Source organism: Entelurus aequoreus, linkage group LG24 (genome assembly GCF_033978785.1).
Source record: "Entelurus aequoreus isolate RoL-2023_Sb linkage group LG24, RoL_Eaeq_v1.1, whole genome shotgun sequence".
Lineage (NCBI taxonomy): Eukaryota > Metazoa > Chordata > Actinopteri > Syngnathiformes > Syngnathidae > Entelurus > Entelurus aequoreus.
This window is the reverse complement of record NC_084754.1, coordinates 6,406,411-6,424,432: the sequence shown is the minus strand read 5'-3', so window position 1 is coordinate 6,424,432 and position 18,022 is coordinate 6,406,411. Positions and strand designations below refer to the sequence as shown.

The window sequence follows — 18,022 nt, the reverse complement described above, 5'->3', positions numbered from 1 at the left end:
CTGTCTCTGTGTTGGCCCTGCGATGAGGTGGCGACTTGTTTAGGGTGTTTTTGAAACCTTACTTTGTTAGCACAGTCAGATGGGATGTTGCCCACAGAACAGTTATTAGACTTAAACAAACTTTAATGATCCAAGGGAAATTGTTCCACACAGTAGCTCAGTTACAAAGGATGGAAAGGATAAGAATGGAAAGCATAATGCACAAAAAGAGGGCGAAAAATAAAAGGTATAAAGTAGACAAAAATACCATAGTAGCAATATAAAATATAACATATATGTAATATTTACATATATATACATTATATAATATATACTGATATATTATATTATATTATTATATAATATATACAATATATAACAAATCCCAATTACCATGTACAATATTACAGTATATGTAACAGCTGCAGCAAAAAAAAAGGGCAGCATAAAAAACAGATTGAAGGCTGGAAGTGTGCTGCTCTTCTTAAGGGAGCTTGACCACTGCTATGTTTTTGAGTGGAGACAACTTAAGTCTGTGTGGAAAAAAAAGAGAGTGGCAGTCTCAAGTTACAACTGCCATCCGGTCTGTACAATGAGTTTACGTTGGTGGTGTCGTCCACAACAACACGAGCAGATGAGATGTGTTGCGGGAGTATGGGTTGTCCTAGCTAGCAATAGTTTTGTAGTTTGTTTGCAGATACAGTGATGGTTTTAACATTGTTGAGTTAAGTAGAGGGCAGGTGAGTGTTTCATGGGTGAATGAGCGGTCCCGGACACATGATTTCTCCAGACAAACTTTCCTTCTCCTCATGATGTCAGCATTTCAGTCACATTTATGTCAATGTCTGTGATATCCTGCGTTTGACAGTAGATTCTGCTTTTATTAGCCAATATTTTGATTCTGTCTGAGCTGTTAATGTTGAAATTATAGGGCCCTTTTTTGCCTCACGAATCACACGCAAATAATCAGAACTACAGTACACAATCCAAACTGATAGTAACACAAAGAAGAAAAAAAACATGATCCCAGCAACTTACGCGCTTCGAACCATGTCAGGTCAACCTTATGGTTTTGTTTACATAAACTGTTTTATCTTTAGTATGCAGTGAGATATACTTAAGAACCATTCCTACCATTAAGTGTGTTTGTAAGTTAACTCTTTTCTACAAATGTACACAATTTGTAAAGTTGAAGCAAGCTGCCTCTCTAAAACCTAAATTGGCCATGACAAATTTTTTGTTTGAGACAAAAAGTGTGCAAAATAAAATTGAGCTTAGAACAACAGATATCTTTCTTCTCTTGCTTGTTTTTGAATATATATTTTTTTTTTAGCAAGACAGAGTATCCTGTGAGAACTTTTAGATGGGGCAGGGAGCTACAGCTGTTTGTTAAGAAGAGCAATGCATGCTTTCAAGTCTCAATAGATTTGGCACTTGTCCCTTTAGAGTATCTAGAGGTCTTACTACTTGTTTTTTATAGCAACAATGCTGCTAATTTGGCAAAACTTATTCCTCCTGCTATGTCTTCTTATTCTCTGGCAGACAAGGTGCGGGTGAGCTGTGTTTAGAAGCGCAGTTACAATGCATAGTGCCCCTGACTGAACAGAGTTTTAACAACAATCTACATCCACAGACAGTCCCATTATAATCTGGGAACAGGTAGTGCCACATTCATTTGTGGTGGCTCATATTTATGGTAGCCTGCCACAAATTAATTAATGTATGGGAAACACTGCTAACAGACATAGCCTTGTATTTACTGTTTTACTAAGTCAACATGACTGTTAATTAAAAAGAGAGGTGTGTGTGTGTGTGCAGTACTTTATATATTACGATTAATTTCCCCCTGAAATTCACTGTTTTCATGGTTTGAGTAAGTCAGTCCTAATGTCATCTCTAGGATGCCCTCCAGAAACTCTCAGACATGCTGAGTCTGAGTGCGGCTGTGGCTCGACAGGACGCTCTGAGCCCTTCCAAACACAGAAACACCACAGCTGTCTTGGGATGTCTGGCTGAGAAACTGGCTGGTACATTGACACCATTGAATGTTTGTCTTTCAGACTGACCGGTGACTTATCACTGTCGGCTATCTAATTTTATGTCTTCTCTCTAAGGTCCCGCCAGCATTGGACTGTTGAGCCCTGGAACTCTCGAGTACCTTCTAGAAAGCTTGGTAAGTAATGCAGAGGCAAAATAATAAGTTACATTTTAAAATGATGGATGCATAGTGTCATGTACAAAGCAACACACATTAAAATTGATTTACATTTGTTGTTTATCGTTGAGAAAAAGTCCTCAGTGGTAAACTTCGGAGAAATACACTCAGCTGAATTTGGAAACGCTTTCTCGTTTGACATGTTTTGGAGTACAGAAAAATAGTAGTTTTTTGCAATGTAATGCCTAATTTTTTCATGTGTTTTCTACAGAGCTCTGAAGCACACCCCACTGTCATGCTGTTTGCTCTGATTGCCTTGGAGAAGTTCTCTCAAACCAGTAAGTTCACCTTCCGGCTTTAGAGACACATTGATGATGGGTTGAAATTTTATCGAGTTGGCACAGACAGCCCAAAAAAATGAGGGGTGGGCAACATCATTTTAATTTCATTTCAGCTTTTAATTTGTTGGTCATGATTATAATTAGATTGGAACACAGTACAAAGACTTTAGGCAGACAAAAAAACAGTATTAGACAACGTAACAATATCAACTAGGGGTGCAACGATGCGCTATGATCACAGTTTGGTACGTAACATTGCAATAATGGAACAAAATGCCATAACACAAAACTGCTTAACTTTTGAGCTCTAATGATTTGAAAACTGGAACATAAAAACTACAAACTGCTGGCCTAGTTGTTACGTTTTTCTTTGTTTCTTTGTAAGTACCAAGTCAAATTCCTTGTGTGTTAAAGATACTTGGCCAAAAAAACGGATTCTGATCGTGATATAATTTTGTAATACAATTCTTAAATAACAATTTAGAAGACATTTAATGTGACCTTGCTGACACCTGGTGGCTAGTGCGTAGTACTGCATATGATCGCTATCTTTTTGTGGGGATCCATTCTTTAAAATACTACAACAAAAAACAGACACCATAGATTTGACTGATCATCGACTCTGGACAAGATCTATCAAATCTGATTCAATTAAGAAAATCCTGAATCAAAGATAGCCCTCCTTTATTGGGAGAAGAGTCTCCAGCTTCTGGGTTTGCCTAAACACTATTGCTCGTCGCTACTATCACTAGCAAAGGACAGGGCAGTGAGCTATATTGCTGTATTTATTTGCAGAGTAGACATCTAACACGAGGCATAGTTCCTGTCCCTCACTTTTAATGTGTACTGATTAGGAAATTGGTACGTATCTTTACCGAACCTAAAATACACTTACCGGTCCCTCTTAATGTCAACCAAATATTACATTTATTCCATGATTACAGTTTTAATACATTTGTGTAAAGCAGAATAGAGTCAGGAATGCAAAATAGTTAAGCAAAAGCGAAAACTACTATTGGTTTACATTCAAATTCTTTAAGCCATCCTATGTCCAAGGACTTACTTCCTGAACTTCTAATAAATATATAAAAATGAAAAAGTAACAATAGAAACAATGTGAGAATAAACATAGAAAATAACTGTTTTTTTTTCAATCTCTTCAGTCTAGCAGTGATCTGATACTTATACTACCCATGGTATTGATATTGTAGATATTTGGATTGATCTCCCCACCCTTTACAAAAAATAAGACAAATGTTCTACTTTTTCATGGTCTTCTTTGCCATCCTTAGGTGAGAACAAACTGACAGTGTCCGAGTCATGTATAAGCAGCAGACTGGCTGTGTTGGAGTCATGGTCGGAGCATCCTGACTACCTGAAGAGGCAGGTCGGATTCTGCTCACAATGGAGCTTAGACAATTTATGTGAGGGGTCCCGTCTATTCAGCACTATCTGATGAGAAGGTTTTGTGTAGTTGAGTTGTGCCAACGGTTCTTCTTCTGTTCCCTCTATCCAGTTCTCAAAGAAGGGCGTCAATTCACCTATGAGAAGGTCAACCTCACCCATATCAACGCCATGCTCAACAGCAACGACGTCAGCGAGTACCTCAAAATCTCCCCTAGTGGATTAGAGGTCAGTCTGAAATTAGCCTCAAATATATTTTCAGTATCAATTGTTTGATTAATTTTTGATTGTACATATTTTTGTCAGGCAATTTAAAGCAGTCTGGGTTGCATTAATGCAATATTTACAAATAACTTTTGGACTCTTCAGCTTTGTTTTAACACGTTTTGAGCCTGATTTGCTTGCGCTCTCTGCTGATTGCTGCAGGTGTTGCCGTTTGTAGACCAAATCAAGGCACATATATTACATTAAAAAAATCTCACAGCACAACCACTAAACAAAAATAAATAGCAACAGGTGGCTACAGATGTCGCTGCTATAGATGAACAATACATTATTTGTTGTCCATTAATGATCAGTTTTGTTCCAATGAAGTATAATTGATAACTTCTCTAGTTACACCTTATAGTCTCTCTTGGTGCCAATATCACTAGTCTGCAACACAAGATAATTAGACTGCTGAAATTGCACAATTTTTTAGAAATGTGTTTTGTCTTATTTCTCCCCCACAGGCACGGTGCGACGCCTCCTCATTTGAGAGTGTACGTTGTACTTTCTGTGTGGATTCTGGCATTTGGTACTATGAAGTGACGGTCGTTACATCGGGTGTGATGCAAATCGGATGGGCCACCAAGGACAGCAAGTTCCTCAACCATGTACTCCATCTGTCTATTCTCATCCTGTGCAGAGGTCAGTCAAGTGTTTTCTAACCTGTTCAAATGTGTGTTGCAGGAGGGTTACGGGATTGGCGATGACGAATACTCGTGTGCATACGATGGCTGCAGGCAGCTTATCTGGTACAATGCTCGCAGTAAACCTCACGCTCACCCCTGCTGGAAGGAGGGTATGCTTTCTGAAATCACTCAACTTAGCATTTCTGATTTGTCAGATTTTTGCATCTACAGATGGTTAAAGAGTTAAGCCTAGTGTATACTCTCGTGTCACGTAACTTGCGTAGGCGACGCCGTCTTTCCCCCTCCTCCTGCGTAGCCTCCCACAAAGCTTGTGTTCACTTTCCAAAAATCCCTATGGTTTTGTCGCCAGCAATGCAGAAAGCAGTGCTGTGATTGGTCAATTTTTGCCAAGGAAGGTCCCTGAACACAGGCGACTAGATTTTGTGCTTAAAATACACAACTTATTGTATTGAAAAACATCAGTGATTAAATATTTGCATGAAAATTAACATTGTGCAGTATGTGTACTTAATATCTTGCTTAATACAAGTTTATTGGGTTGTTGTTACATCCAAAAAAAGTCAACTCTTTTTAACTATTAATGCCAATTTTGTGCTAAGAACAGGTTCAATTCTGACACATATTCTTTATCGTGCACACACAACACTTCTCATTTTTTGTCAATAATCTTTCAGGCACGGTATATTTACGAACATGTGATCTCTAAACATGACAATACAGATAAACACCAGCATGTCGTTAACTTAAAATCGTTTTTTTTTTTACAGTTTTGTTTATTTACAATTACATGATAGCTTTCTCTTGTCCCATGTCCCAAACGGCCAAATGGCGTTGCATACTAATAATATAGTCTCTGCCGTGACTCGTTCAGAAGTTGCAGTCCATCTTCACGAAGGAATTTTATAAGTAAAATGTCCATTAAAAGTAAACTGATGATTCTGAACGATTAGTTCCGGTGTAGACAAAGATGTCGATGTTGTGGTTCAGTGGTTGTTGTCAATCGTCACTCTTCTGAGAAGGAAACAGTCTCTAGTCAACAACAGCTGTAGTTGCTCCTTCTGTAGACACTGCCCTTAGTGTTTTAGAAGAGAATTACGGGTCTGGCGCCAACCCCCACGGAAGAACTATAAAACAAACAAAACGCCGTCAGAGAGGACGCAAGCTACGTGACGCAAACATATATTCCAGCCTTTAAGCACCCACATTCCTCATACAGAGGGATAGAGAGTGCTGTGTGGATTCAAATGTATGGTGACCTATTTTAGGAGACGCTATCGGCTTCCTGTTGGACCTCAGCAAAAAGCAGATGATCTTCTATCTGAACGGACATCAGCTGCCGCCAGAAAAACAGGTTTTCTCTTCAGCAACGTAAGTTTTCCTCCCACTTTTGTTTTTCTCCTTTGTCTTCTTCCCACAAAATCACTTCTTTCCCCTCAATCTGTCAGGTCTGGCTTCTTTGCGGCGGCCAGTTTTATGTCATACCAGCAGTGTGAGTTCAACTTTGGCGCCAAGCCTTTCCGCCACCCGCCCTCAGTCAAGTTCAGCACCTTTAACGACTTTGCGTCACTGCTTCCCAGTGAAAAGATCATCCTGCCCAGGTAAAATGAAGTTAGGGTAGTGGCATTGTTACATTATCATGTATTTTCTTTAAAGCATAAAAAGATGGACCACACCACCATCTTAAGGCATTCCATCCTAATAAAAAATAAAGTAAAACAGACATAACTTTCTTCCACCTTTTGATTTTTTTAGGCTTTTGTCAGTGCTGGTATGAAATGTGTTTATACTGTGACCGCTTACGTGAACAACCAAATTGTGTGGATCAACCCATTAAGTCCTGGTCCAGTGTTCTTCTTGTTATTAAAAAAGTGCCAGCTTAAGCCCATGTCAGTATGTATGTATGCATATATATACATATATATGGATATACCTGTATATGTGCTAGTGTGCGTGTCCAGAACCATAAATCAAAGTTTACATCCAAAGTTTCAAAGACGCACACAGCGTATAGTTAGAAGTTATTGTCGTAGTAATGTCAAAAGATTTGGGGTACTTAACACTAGTTTGATCAAGAAATGCATTAATTAACTTAAAATATCTTTCTCTTCAACTTCAAGCAGAAATGCACAAAGAAAAGGGTACATTATGGAAATATCGAGTCCAAAGCCACGAGAAGTTGTTCTCCTGACAAGAAAAAACGTAAATAAAGACTATAGGACATATACCGTAATTTCCGGACTATAAGCCGCACCAGCTAAATTTAGGGGAAAATACAGATTGCTCCATATATAAGCCGCACCCGACTATAAGCCGCAGGGTTTTGATGTGTAATTAGCGTAGTATATAGGGGTTCCTGCTACCACGGAGGGGATTGTCGGGACAGAGATGACTGTTTGGGAACGCAAAGCGTCCCATTTATTAACAATAAATCTTTCAATCATTCAATCAAACTTTCACATCTTTGACATGGCGAACAGCATTCGTGCAGAGTACAAATAATACAACGTTGCAAAGTAATACAAAGTGCTCGCCTGTACGTTATCAAAATAACCAGCCTACCGGTATATGAAAAGTCAGTCTTTAATCATTGTGTCATCGTCTTCCTCCTGCGTACTAAAACCACCGAAATCCTCTTCGTCGATGTCGGAGAAGAACAGGCCGTAAATAAGCCGCACCCTTATATAAGCCGCAGGGACCAGAACGAGGGGGAAAAGTAGCGGCTTATATTCCGGAAATAACGGTATATATTTTTTCCATTTTGGGGTCCCCTGAGCTAGCTGGTGTTCTTATGTTTTGGTTTGAAACATTTTACTGTGAGCAAGTTGTAAACCGAACATTGTATTGACTTAATTTTATTTCGTGCAGCGGCAAATCCGTGTGTGTGCGAATATAACCCGCACAGGCATTGGAAAAAAAATCTTGATATTTCCTGGAATCCCTGTAAGTGTGCACTGATGTTAAAGCTGATGCACACATGCCATTGTACATGTATTATCTCACTATATTGATGAACAGAGACGTCATAATGCGCCACTAAGTCAGCTGTGGTTGCTTCTTGGACAAATTAACATGACGGTGGTCTTTTTTTTTGAGGGTAGAAATAAAAATAAAAGTCTACACTTACTGTATGTGAGCGGGGACTTTTTTCCAACACCAGAGTCTGGGAAATCTGCATTTTTTAAAATATTTGTGCCCTTGGATGCCCTTGGATAAGATAAGAGTATGAATTATCATATGAAAACAGAAAGATCACAATAAAAATATGCAATAAAGGAAAAATAAAACATGTCGACAAACTGCTGTCGGTGCAAAAATTATTTGTCACGCAATAGCTTACGTAATCAGTCAGCCTGAGGGGCGTCAACTTAAATGGGTTTAACTGTACTAAAATATAATTTCTGTGAAAGTGCAAGAAAACTATTATGAGAAGTAAAGTAAAGCCATAATGGAATTTAGTATGTGCGTATTAGTTCTAACATGACCTTGATTTATCGTTTGTGTTGGAGAAGTTTAACTGAGCATTTCTTCCTTGCCTTGGAGTCACCTGACTAAAAAGTAATACCGGTACATATATGACAAGTTGTGATGCAGTACATCATCATCATAGTTTATCAAAGGCAACTTCTTTTTGTTAACGCAAACTCAACATTTCCTGTGCTTTATTCCTAGGCATCGGCGCCTGGCTTTACTGAAACAGGTTAGCATCCGGGACAACTGCTGCACGCTGTGCTGTGACGTCATGGCTGACACAGCGCTGCGGCCCTGTGGACACGGGTAGGTCATGTTGCCTCCCAAATATCAGAATTAGCTTAATTGGCCAAGTATGTTTAACACACAATGAATTTGACTTGGTAGATTGTGCTGCCTTCTTCAATGTAAAAAAATTAATATTAACAATTAACTCAAAATATAAACAAGTACTTTATATGCAAAGCTAATAAATAATAGTGCAGTAGTGAATAGAGCAGAGCAAAAAGATAATGAAGTGAGCATGAGTTTGTACAATCACGGTGACAGATTAGTTCAAGTTATTTCACAGAGTTTATCAAATTGCCAGGCTGAAGGAAGAAACTATTGTTATGACGGGTTGTTTTGGCATACAGTGATTTGTAACACCTGCCGGGGGCGGGTGGAGTATGAGCAGTTTGTGACCAGTGTCTGAGGTGTCTGCAGTAGTGCTATATCTTGTGTTACTACTGTAAAGTGGGATCGTTATAAAGTCCAATGTAAAATTTGCACATTTGACCAAAGTTTTTGGTTATAGTATATACATCAAAAGTAATTTGTTTAGTTTTAATTTGCCTCTATCTACAGTACCGTATCTGTTGTTAAGAGAAGAAAGTGAGCATATCATACACATAAATTAAGACAGGAATGTCCCAAGTGTGGCCTAGTTTTTTTTCTCCATAAAATAAAGTAAATGCATATTGATATATAGCTAGATGTAAGCCTCACTTTGTCACCAATAAAACTAAACTAAAATGTGGATGTTTTGTACAGAAAGCTTAGCATGTATTGACCTAAATTGGATGTTTTTTTTTCAACCTTATGGATACCCAAAATGTTTAAAACATTTAAAAAGCCAACTTGCATGTTATTTTTACATTTGTACTATGGTGAACTTTTTAAAATGTGAAGTGTTCAACATTAGAGTGACATGTTTAATTGTTTCCGTGTTTTATTATTAAGTGGTTAACTTCCTGTTACACTTGTCTGCATTTACGCGTTTGAAATGTTACTCAAAACACTGGCTCCACATTTAATTAGGCTTTTATGATGGTGGTAGTTTGATTATGGATTAGTTTGTTGACAATTGAGAGGTTGACCGGTGTGATGGAACAGAAGATTAATATTTCTGTGGCTAGTTAATAAACGCGTTGTTGTGATTGTTTTTGTCTTTATCTTCTTCCAGGGGTATGTGTATGGAGTGTGCCTTACAGTTAGAAACGTGCCCCCTGTGTCGCCAGGACATCCAGACTCGCGTCAGACTCATTGCACATGTCTCCTGACACACTCTAACCTGCTCCTGTAAGGAGAGATGCACAAGCCCTACAGACACCTCCCCCTCTAAGCCCCTCTGGCCCAGCCGGCGTGGAGGATGGTTCCGCAGTGAAAGCATCCGAGCTATGCGTTCTGGTCAGAGGAGGCCTTGATGGAGGGGTGACGATAGGAAGCAGACGAGCGGATGGGGAAGCCAACTGCAGCAGGATTCCTGTGAGCTTCTCACTCATTTAGCCATGCCTCCTCTTTTGTATTCTTCTGAGAGCAGAAGCCAGACAGACGCTCTGAAGGAGGGAGCAGAAACAATTAATCACATCAAAACCAACCTCTATAATCTGTAAGATCCAATTTTGCGAACCTCTTTTCACAAAAGATCCTATTGTATTCTTGTTTAGAGGACACTACATAATCACATCATACACACACACAATGGGCTCTGCAAGGTAGTAGTAATGAATGAGGGTGGGCGATACTGCAAATTTGGTAAATCCAAGGCAAGTATTGTAGATATTGATGCGTTTTTCTTTAATATACAAAGGACTTTAAATGATTTTCAAAATTTGCCTTTAATTGGCTAATTAGAATAAACACAGGACAAAGGTTCTAGCCCCCAAAATGTCAACAAACAGTATAAATAGAACAATTATAAAACAAAGTAACAACATCAATAAAATAGTTATTCCCTTTATTACAATTATTTGAGCAAAATAAAGTCAATAGTGCAAAATAATTCAACAAAAACTACAGCTAGCTCACGTTGAAATATTTGAAGGTTTGCCTCAAAATGTAACAATATCAGCAATGTAACAGTATCAATAACTCTAAAACCACAGATATTGTTTGACACTCAGTGACAATAAACATCAGTGTTTTCCCACAGGGTGTCAAATTTACACAATTGGCCATGACGCATTTGTAAAAATTGAGTTAAAAACAAAAAGGCAAAACACATTTTTTTTCAAGCTATTAGCAAACTGGTTTCTTTTTGTTGTTAAACTACAGCTAGCTCACGTTCAAATATGTGACGGTTTGCCTCCAAATGTAACAATATCAGCAATGTAACAGTATCAATAACTTTTAAAACCACAGGTTTTGTGTGACACTCAGTGACAATAAACATCAGTGTTTTCCCACAGGGTGTCAAATTTACACAATTGGCCATGACACATATGTAAAAATTTAGTTTAAAAAAAAAAAGCATAACAAATATTTTTAAAGCTATAAGCAAACTGGTTTCTTTTTGTTGTTAAAAATGCCACAAACAAGATTGAACTGTCTCTGATTGCACCCAGTGTTCCTGGTAAAAAGCTATAGCCTCCAAAATTCCCTTCCAGATTTGTCGCTTGTCACTTTTTTGAAGAAAAGTATAATAGAGACGGGTACTTGCTAAATTATAGAGATAAAGTTGCCTAGTTGGCAGCACTGGTACCTCCCGTTTTGTTGTATTGTTTGGCAGACCAGGTGCATTAAAATGTGTTAATGAGGGTGGGAAAACAGGTATTTGCAAATCTATTTGTGGTGGTCCAAAATTTGGCAGGCCGCCACAAATAAATGAATGTATGGGAAAACACAAGAGTAAAACTGATTTCATCACACTAGGAATCATCCAATTCTTAATACCACTCTTGGTATCAATATGGTATATATTAAGGTGAATGGTCCCACCCGTTGTTATGGACACATGTGGTGGTAATAAGCCCAAAGTACAGACAAACATTAGTGGATGTAAATCCCCAAACAGCATTGTTATTGTCTTTGCTCTGTGTACCATCGCTATCTCTTGGTTCCTGTGCTGATCCATTTCACATATCTGCAGCAATGTCAGACTTCCGTGTACAAATGTCAACAAAAACATGCAGTTTACTCATTTAGTTTACAAAATGTAAAATATCTGATCTTACCAGAAGACTTCACTAGTCTTTTATCACAACCATTAAGGAAGCAAAGAGTGATCCGGTACTGTAAAGATTTTCAACTTATTCATTTGCGCTTGTGTGTCGTGCTTTATTTATAAACTCAGATTTGGATTGTTCACTGTCATCAGTCTAACAGAAGCTTATTTGGTCCCAGTATAATTGTGGATAATGTTGATAATAGGAAAAGTATCCGTCTTGAGTTTACTTTATGGGCACTAAAAAAATATATCCAACATTTGGTTTTGAAAGATGGAGTATCAGTTACATCTGGGGTTTTCAAAGTGGTCAGCCTCATCTTCTCCCACTCACAACTGTTTATTTACATATCAACACACGCCCCCAACTGTAGACACTCTCACTACAAGAACTACAAATAATTCCTATATATTTTCAACATCGCTTAAGCTGAGCAGCTATTAAAACATATTTTAAACTGAGGTTGAGCTTCTGACTCCTCGCACTTTGAAAACTCCAGAGTTGGATTGTTGTAAAAGCAAATGTGAAACGTCAATGTGAGTGATGTATCCCCAAGTCTGGCATATGTGTTTGCAATTCTATTATTTAATTCTCTTAAGTCTGTTTGTTTACAGAAGTATATTGGCACCAAAATTCTACTCTATCCCCTTAGTTACAAACAAATGAGACTTCTTTAAGCTAACTAGACGGGTATGTAGGGGTGGGCAATATCTGGCACATTGATCTGGTACCAAGTAAAAAGAGGGCCAATATTACAGATAACTTTACTTTTCACTTGAAAATATTCAAATTTTCATTGCCTTACATTAGTTGATTGGGATTTTAATCAAAATAAAACACAGGCGGAAGATTTTTGGTAATCTTATTTGTGAACAATTTAACAATATCTACATATTCTTACGGTACTGAATAGATCAGAACTGGATTATTCAGATTGTCTGAGAAGACGTTCCATCTCTCAGCTCTAGATTAAGGTAATGATGCAGTATCCAGAGGATAAACACTAATTCCAGGATCCTGCCCTCAGACCAGAGCTGTCCAATCTAAAGTCTGTGAACACAAACTGATTAAGCCTGCTCGGATTAGAGAGCTTTAGTCTTGAGGGCAGAAATGTTTTCCTTAGTTCCAGCACTGCACCCTTAGACGAGAGCAGATGAGAAGCGAAATATCTTCTATATGAACAGTCGAGTTGCGATCAATTCAATGACCCGGATGAATAAGAATATTTAAAGGCTATACAACAGTATAAGACAAAGACAACAATATAAGACAAAGTAATAATTACATACAATTTTGGAGCAAAATAAAGTCTGCAGTGCTAAATAGGTCAACAAAAGCAAACACTACTATTGGCTCATTAAAATCCAGGTCCAATAATCAACAATATATACCTATAACCATCTAACAATAAAGACATTCCAGAAAATATACATGAATAAGAAATATCAATCTCATCACACTATTATTGAGCCGATACCAATACTACCATTGGTATCAATACTATCAATACTTGCATCGATTCGCCCACCCCGACTAGAATCAAACATTTATCTAAGGCCTTTTTGCCATTTCTTGCCCTTACAGGGGCTACTGTAGCTCTTGTATGAAAGCAGCCCGTTGGTTTACAGGAACGAGTATATTTATGCAATGGAGTATTTTAAGATTAGGCTGAATTGTTTTTAAAGGAAACCCAGTAAACGCATGAAGTAGATGTGTTAAAGTTTACTGCAAAGCTTTCTGAAGATGACTTGAATCGCTGCGTGAGACAAAAGCCTGTTTAGTTACTGTTTGCTTATTTGGAGCACCTTAAAAGAGCAGCTGAGAGAAATGGTTCATTGTATGATCTTAGGAGATTAAAAAAACTGAAAAGAGGAATTTCTCACCAGAATTCCTAAAGATATGGTTTATGAAAGATTGATGTTTCTTGGATTGTGCTATTTGTAATAAATGTATATTCATGTGATGTTTACATGACAAGACAGTGTTTCTTTACATGTTTGGTATTACTGCAATATTTTACACATCAAAGCATATACTGTACTCCAAATATACATCACATGGGACAAGCGGTAGGAAATAGATGGATGGATGTTAGATTTTTTTTTTAAAAATAGACACATGTTAATTTCATCAATAATTAAAAACCGACATAAAAGTAGGAAATACTTTGATAAGGGTAACTCCAAAGAATCGGAATAATAATGATCACCATTGTAATCAAATACTACTAAATATGTATTTCAAGGGTAATGTGTTTGCTAATTCTACAAATGTTAGCACTATTAGACAATCGCATACAAGAGTCAGTCCGTGGAGTCCATACTTAGTCCAGCAAAGCACGCCAAAAAAAGGAGGCAAGCGGCCACTTTGATGCATATTGCTAAAAAAAATAAAACTATTCCAATGTAAGTCTTAACAAAACAGACATATTAGCTTTGTGTTATTTGTGACAAAGCAAATTACTAGTTATGGGTCAAACGATACTGAAGCATCGATGCCTTATGAAACTAAATTAGTGCTATTGTGTCTCTAGTATCATTTTAATCTTATATCACCAAATAAGGAAAATGCAATTACTCCTGTTTACGATTTAGCTCATTGACCAGACTTGCGGTTTTCATATTCTTTTTTGGCAAAACTAAAACAATCATTGATTTTTGGGTCAAATGTAATGACTGTTTTAATCCAGTAGATGGTGGATGACCATTATGAAATAGCAACATGAGAGCAGTTAAAGTTAAAGTACCTATGATTGTCACACACACAGTAGGTGTGGCGAAATTATTCTCTACATTTGACCCATCACCCTTGATCACCCCTTGGGAGGTGAGGGGAGCATTGGGCAGCAGCGGTGGCCGCGCCCAGGAATCATTTTTGGTGATCTAACCCCCAATTCCAACCCTTGATGCTGAGTGCCAAGCAGGGAGGTAATTGGTCCCATTTTTATAGTCTTTGGTATGACTCGCCCGGGGTTTGAACTCACAACCTACCAATCTCAGGGCAGACACTCTAACCACTAGGCCACTGATGCTGTGTCAATGCAACTAGTGAGTGTGCCATACACTCACTGAGGTGTCATTTACGCATCACTAAAAAATACCTTACATTAGATTAGACCTTAAGTCGTTCCGTCCTCGGGAGGACATTGATTTGCAAGTTTTTTTCCCAGTGATTTCTGTCGTAGGCCTGTGTCTTCATCTGTTCCCATGAAATGTTTGTCAATGTTGTGAGTGGTCTTCCTCTTTTTCCCTTTCTATTGCTATATTTTGTAGATGATGTTGTCATCCATCGTATCAAGACAAACGATCCTTCTTTATCTTATGGTTGGCGTTGGAAACTCTTTCTTGGTTCCCTGCCATACTTGTTCGTTTCTTATATGGTTTCTCCGGGATGTCTAAAATCCTTCTTTAACAGAAATATCCACCTTTGTTAGTCATTGGCTATCATTTGCTACTTGTCAGATGCATAGAGTTATGCTGAAATAACTACTGCTTCATATTTTTAGGGTTTTGTTTCAAACGTGATTTTTTTCTTCTCTTTAATATCCGGTATTGTACAAGCTGCCAAATGTTGAATTTGCCTTTCCAAACCTTACCCATTTTTTCTTCAGAGCTCTTGCCATTGTTGCTAACGTTTCTCTCCAGATATTGGAATGTCTCCCCCCTGTTCATTTTCCATTGATGGATATATTTTGCACCCCTTCTTATCGAATGCTTGCAGGCTAAATGGGGGCACTAAGCAACATTTTATTTTAAGGTCTCCTCCCCCTTTACAAAAGGGTTTATTTAATACTCTATTTATGTCAAACAATTTTTACATTTTTTAATAAAACTTGAATTTAATTTGATGCATGTTTTTGTACTAAAACAAACTTTTTTTTAGTGCAAATGACAAATTTTAACATAATAAAAACACAAAGTTCCACATTTTCCTGGAACTCCGACGGAGATTCGATCGGTTTACGACAAATTATCAGCAATACAACTATTGGGGGGAATATGCTGATATATTCTTATCAATGAAATGCATTTGTGGTAAAAATTGTATATGACATGCCCTGTATTTATTAGTTGATATTTTACATGCGCTTCATAACACAAAAACATGGATCTCGGCATCCAGTTTACTCTTTAGTACATTTGTTACTTCTGGACATCAATATTTTCTTCCAAGCAAATAAGTTAAATATTCTATTCAATGATATACAGTGCATCCGGAAAGTATTCAAAACGCTTCGTTTTCCACATTTTATTATTACAGTCTTATTCCAAAATGAAATACAACCATTTTGTCCTCAAAATTCTACAGACAATACCCCATAATGACAATGTGAAAAGTTTTTTTTAAGAATATTTGCAAATGTATTTAAAAATGAACTAAACATAAGTATCGACACATTTTTTTCCAATACTTTAATGCACCTTTGGCAGCAATTATATCCTCAAGCATTTTTGATGAATACAATGCCACAAGCTTGGCACACCTGCATATCTTTGGGTAGTTTCGACTATTCCTCTTTGCAAAACATCTCAAGCTCCATCAGGTTGAATGGGAAGCGTTGGTTTTCATCCAGGATTTCTCTCTTCATCTTTCCCTCTATCCTGACTAGTCTCCCAGTTCCTGTCATTGGAAAAACAACCCCACAGCATGATGCTGCCACCACCATGCTACACTGTAGGGATGGTATTGTCCTGGGGATGACCGGTGCCTGGTTTCCTCCAAATTTGATGCCTGGCATTTACGCCAAAGAGTTCAATCTTTGTCTCATCAGACCATATAATTTTGTTTTTCATGATCTGAAAGTCTTTCAGGTGCATTTTTTGGCACACGTTTTACTGGGAAATGGCGTCTGTCTGGCCACTATAACATACAGGCCTGATTGGTGGATTGCTGCAGAGATGGTTGCCCTTCTGTAAGGTTCCCCTCTCTCCTGAGTGACCAGCGGGTTCTTGGTCACTTCCCTGACTAGACCAAGATGAACGCACTAAAGTAAAGAGACAACCATCCTTTCCATTTTCTACCGCTTAAAAACCAACGCTTCCCATCCAACCTAATGATGGATGGGACTCTTGTCTTGTTCTGTATATTGTACAGTATTTTGTATATTGTACAGGATTGCTTATTATTTTTATTGGATAGTAGTCTGTTTATTTCAATTCTTATTTTTTATCTTTATTACTTCTTGTGTAATTTATTTTTATCCCATATTTGTTTCCACTACCACACCTTAAATTGGAGTCCTTAATCTTGTTATATGCAAATATAATGACAATAAAGTCCATTGTGTTCTATTCTATTCTAATGGATCTTGAAAAGTGCTGCAAAGAAAAATGGTCTAAACTGCCCAAAGATAGGTGTGCCAAGCTTGTGGCGTCATATGCAAAAATACGTGAGGCTGTAATTATTGCCAAAGGTGCATCAACAAAGTATTGAGCAGAGGTTGTGAAAATGTATGTACATGTGTTTTTTCTATTTTTAATAAATTAGCAACAAAAATATTTTAAAAAATCACATTGTCATTATGGGGTATTGTGTGTAGAAGTTTGAGGACAACAACTGATCTGTTCCTTTTTGGAATAAGGCTGTAACATCATAACTGTGGAAAAAGTGAGGCGCTGTGAATACTTTACGGGCGCACTGAATAGATGAATAATTGCATTATCAGTGGGACAAAAATGGCACTTTTGACACCCCCGTTGATAATGCGATTATTATTTTATTTCATTTCATTTTTTAATTTATCTCCTTCATTGATGTGCATCTTTGATCGATAGACAATTATACCTCAATTATTCAATTATACATTTACACACCAATGTCTGAGAAGGAGCAGGATGAAGAAAAATCTTATATTTTCCTGCCCCCTTCAACATAATACGTAGTCTTACTTAATGGATATCATATAAACCAACAATTACATCCAAATATAATAAAAACACAACAAGTGCAAAACTTCATGAAGTACAAACCGAACAAAAAAAAAAAGTAATATACACCTCACGGGATGATACAAAACCAGGCAAAAAATAAGTAAAATAATAAATATAAAGCATAATGTAAACACTTATGGCTGTCCATATGATCTTATTGTTCTGTCTTTAAATATTTTTTCAATTGGAATATATTTCTACAATCTTTTATCTCATTGTAAAGATAATTCCATAGTTTAACCCCATACACATTTGTTTTAAAGTTGTTCTTGAATACTGATGTTTGAAATGACCTTTTCTTCTATGCTCTTCATTCTCAGAAGTGATGACAAACATTTTTTGTAAATTTGCTGGTAATGTTTTACTTTTAGCCTTAAACAGGACACATAATATCTGTAACTTTACT

General features: G+C 37.4%; 1 protein-coding gene across 3 annotated transcripts in view; it reads left to right on the top strand.

Moving 5' to 3' along the window:
- The window catches only part of LOC133641506 (RING finger and SPRY domain-containing protein 1-like), a 36,300-nt gene extending 19,910 nt beyond the window's left edge, over positions 1-16,390 (top strand). For 2 of the 3 annotated variants that reach the window (XM_062035287.1, XM_062035285.1), the window contains exons 5-15: positions 1,880-2,006; positions 2,094-2,152; positions 2,406-2,472; positions 3,768-3,899; positions 3,992-4,107; positions 4,611-4,754; positions 4,831-4,942; positions 6,059-6,161; positions 6,239-6,391; positions 8,463-8,567; positions 9,706-12,584. In XM_062035287.1, the coding sequence (XP_061891271.1) occupies positions 1,880-2,006; positions 2,094-2,152; positions 2,406-2,472; positions 3,768-3,899; positions 3,992-4,107; positions 4,611-4,754; positions 4,831-4,942; positions 6,059-6,161; positions 6,239-6,391; positions 8,463-8,567; positions 9,706-9,802 (1,215 nt within the window). In that variant the 3' untranslated portion in view covers positions 9,803-12,584. Of the gene's footprint in view, positions 1-1,879; positions 2,007-2,093; positions 2,153-2,405; positions 2,473-3,767; positions 3,900-3,991; positions 4,108-4,610; positions 4,755-4,830; positions 4,943-6,058; positions 6,162-6,238; positions 6,392-8,462; positions 8,568-9,705; positions 12,585-16,295 lie in introns of those variants that run through there. The other variant, XR_009824289.1, reaches the window with a different exon arrangement.
- The last annotated feature ends 1,632 nt before the right edge of the window (positions 16,391-18,022 follow it).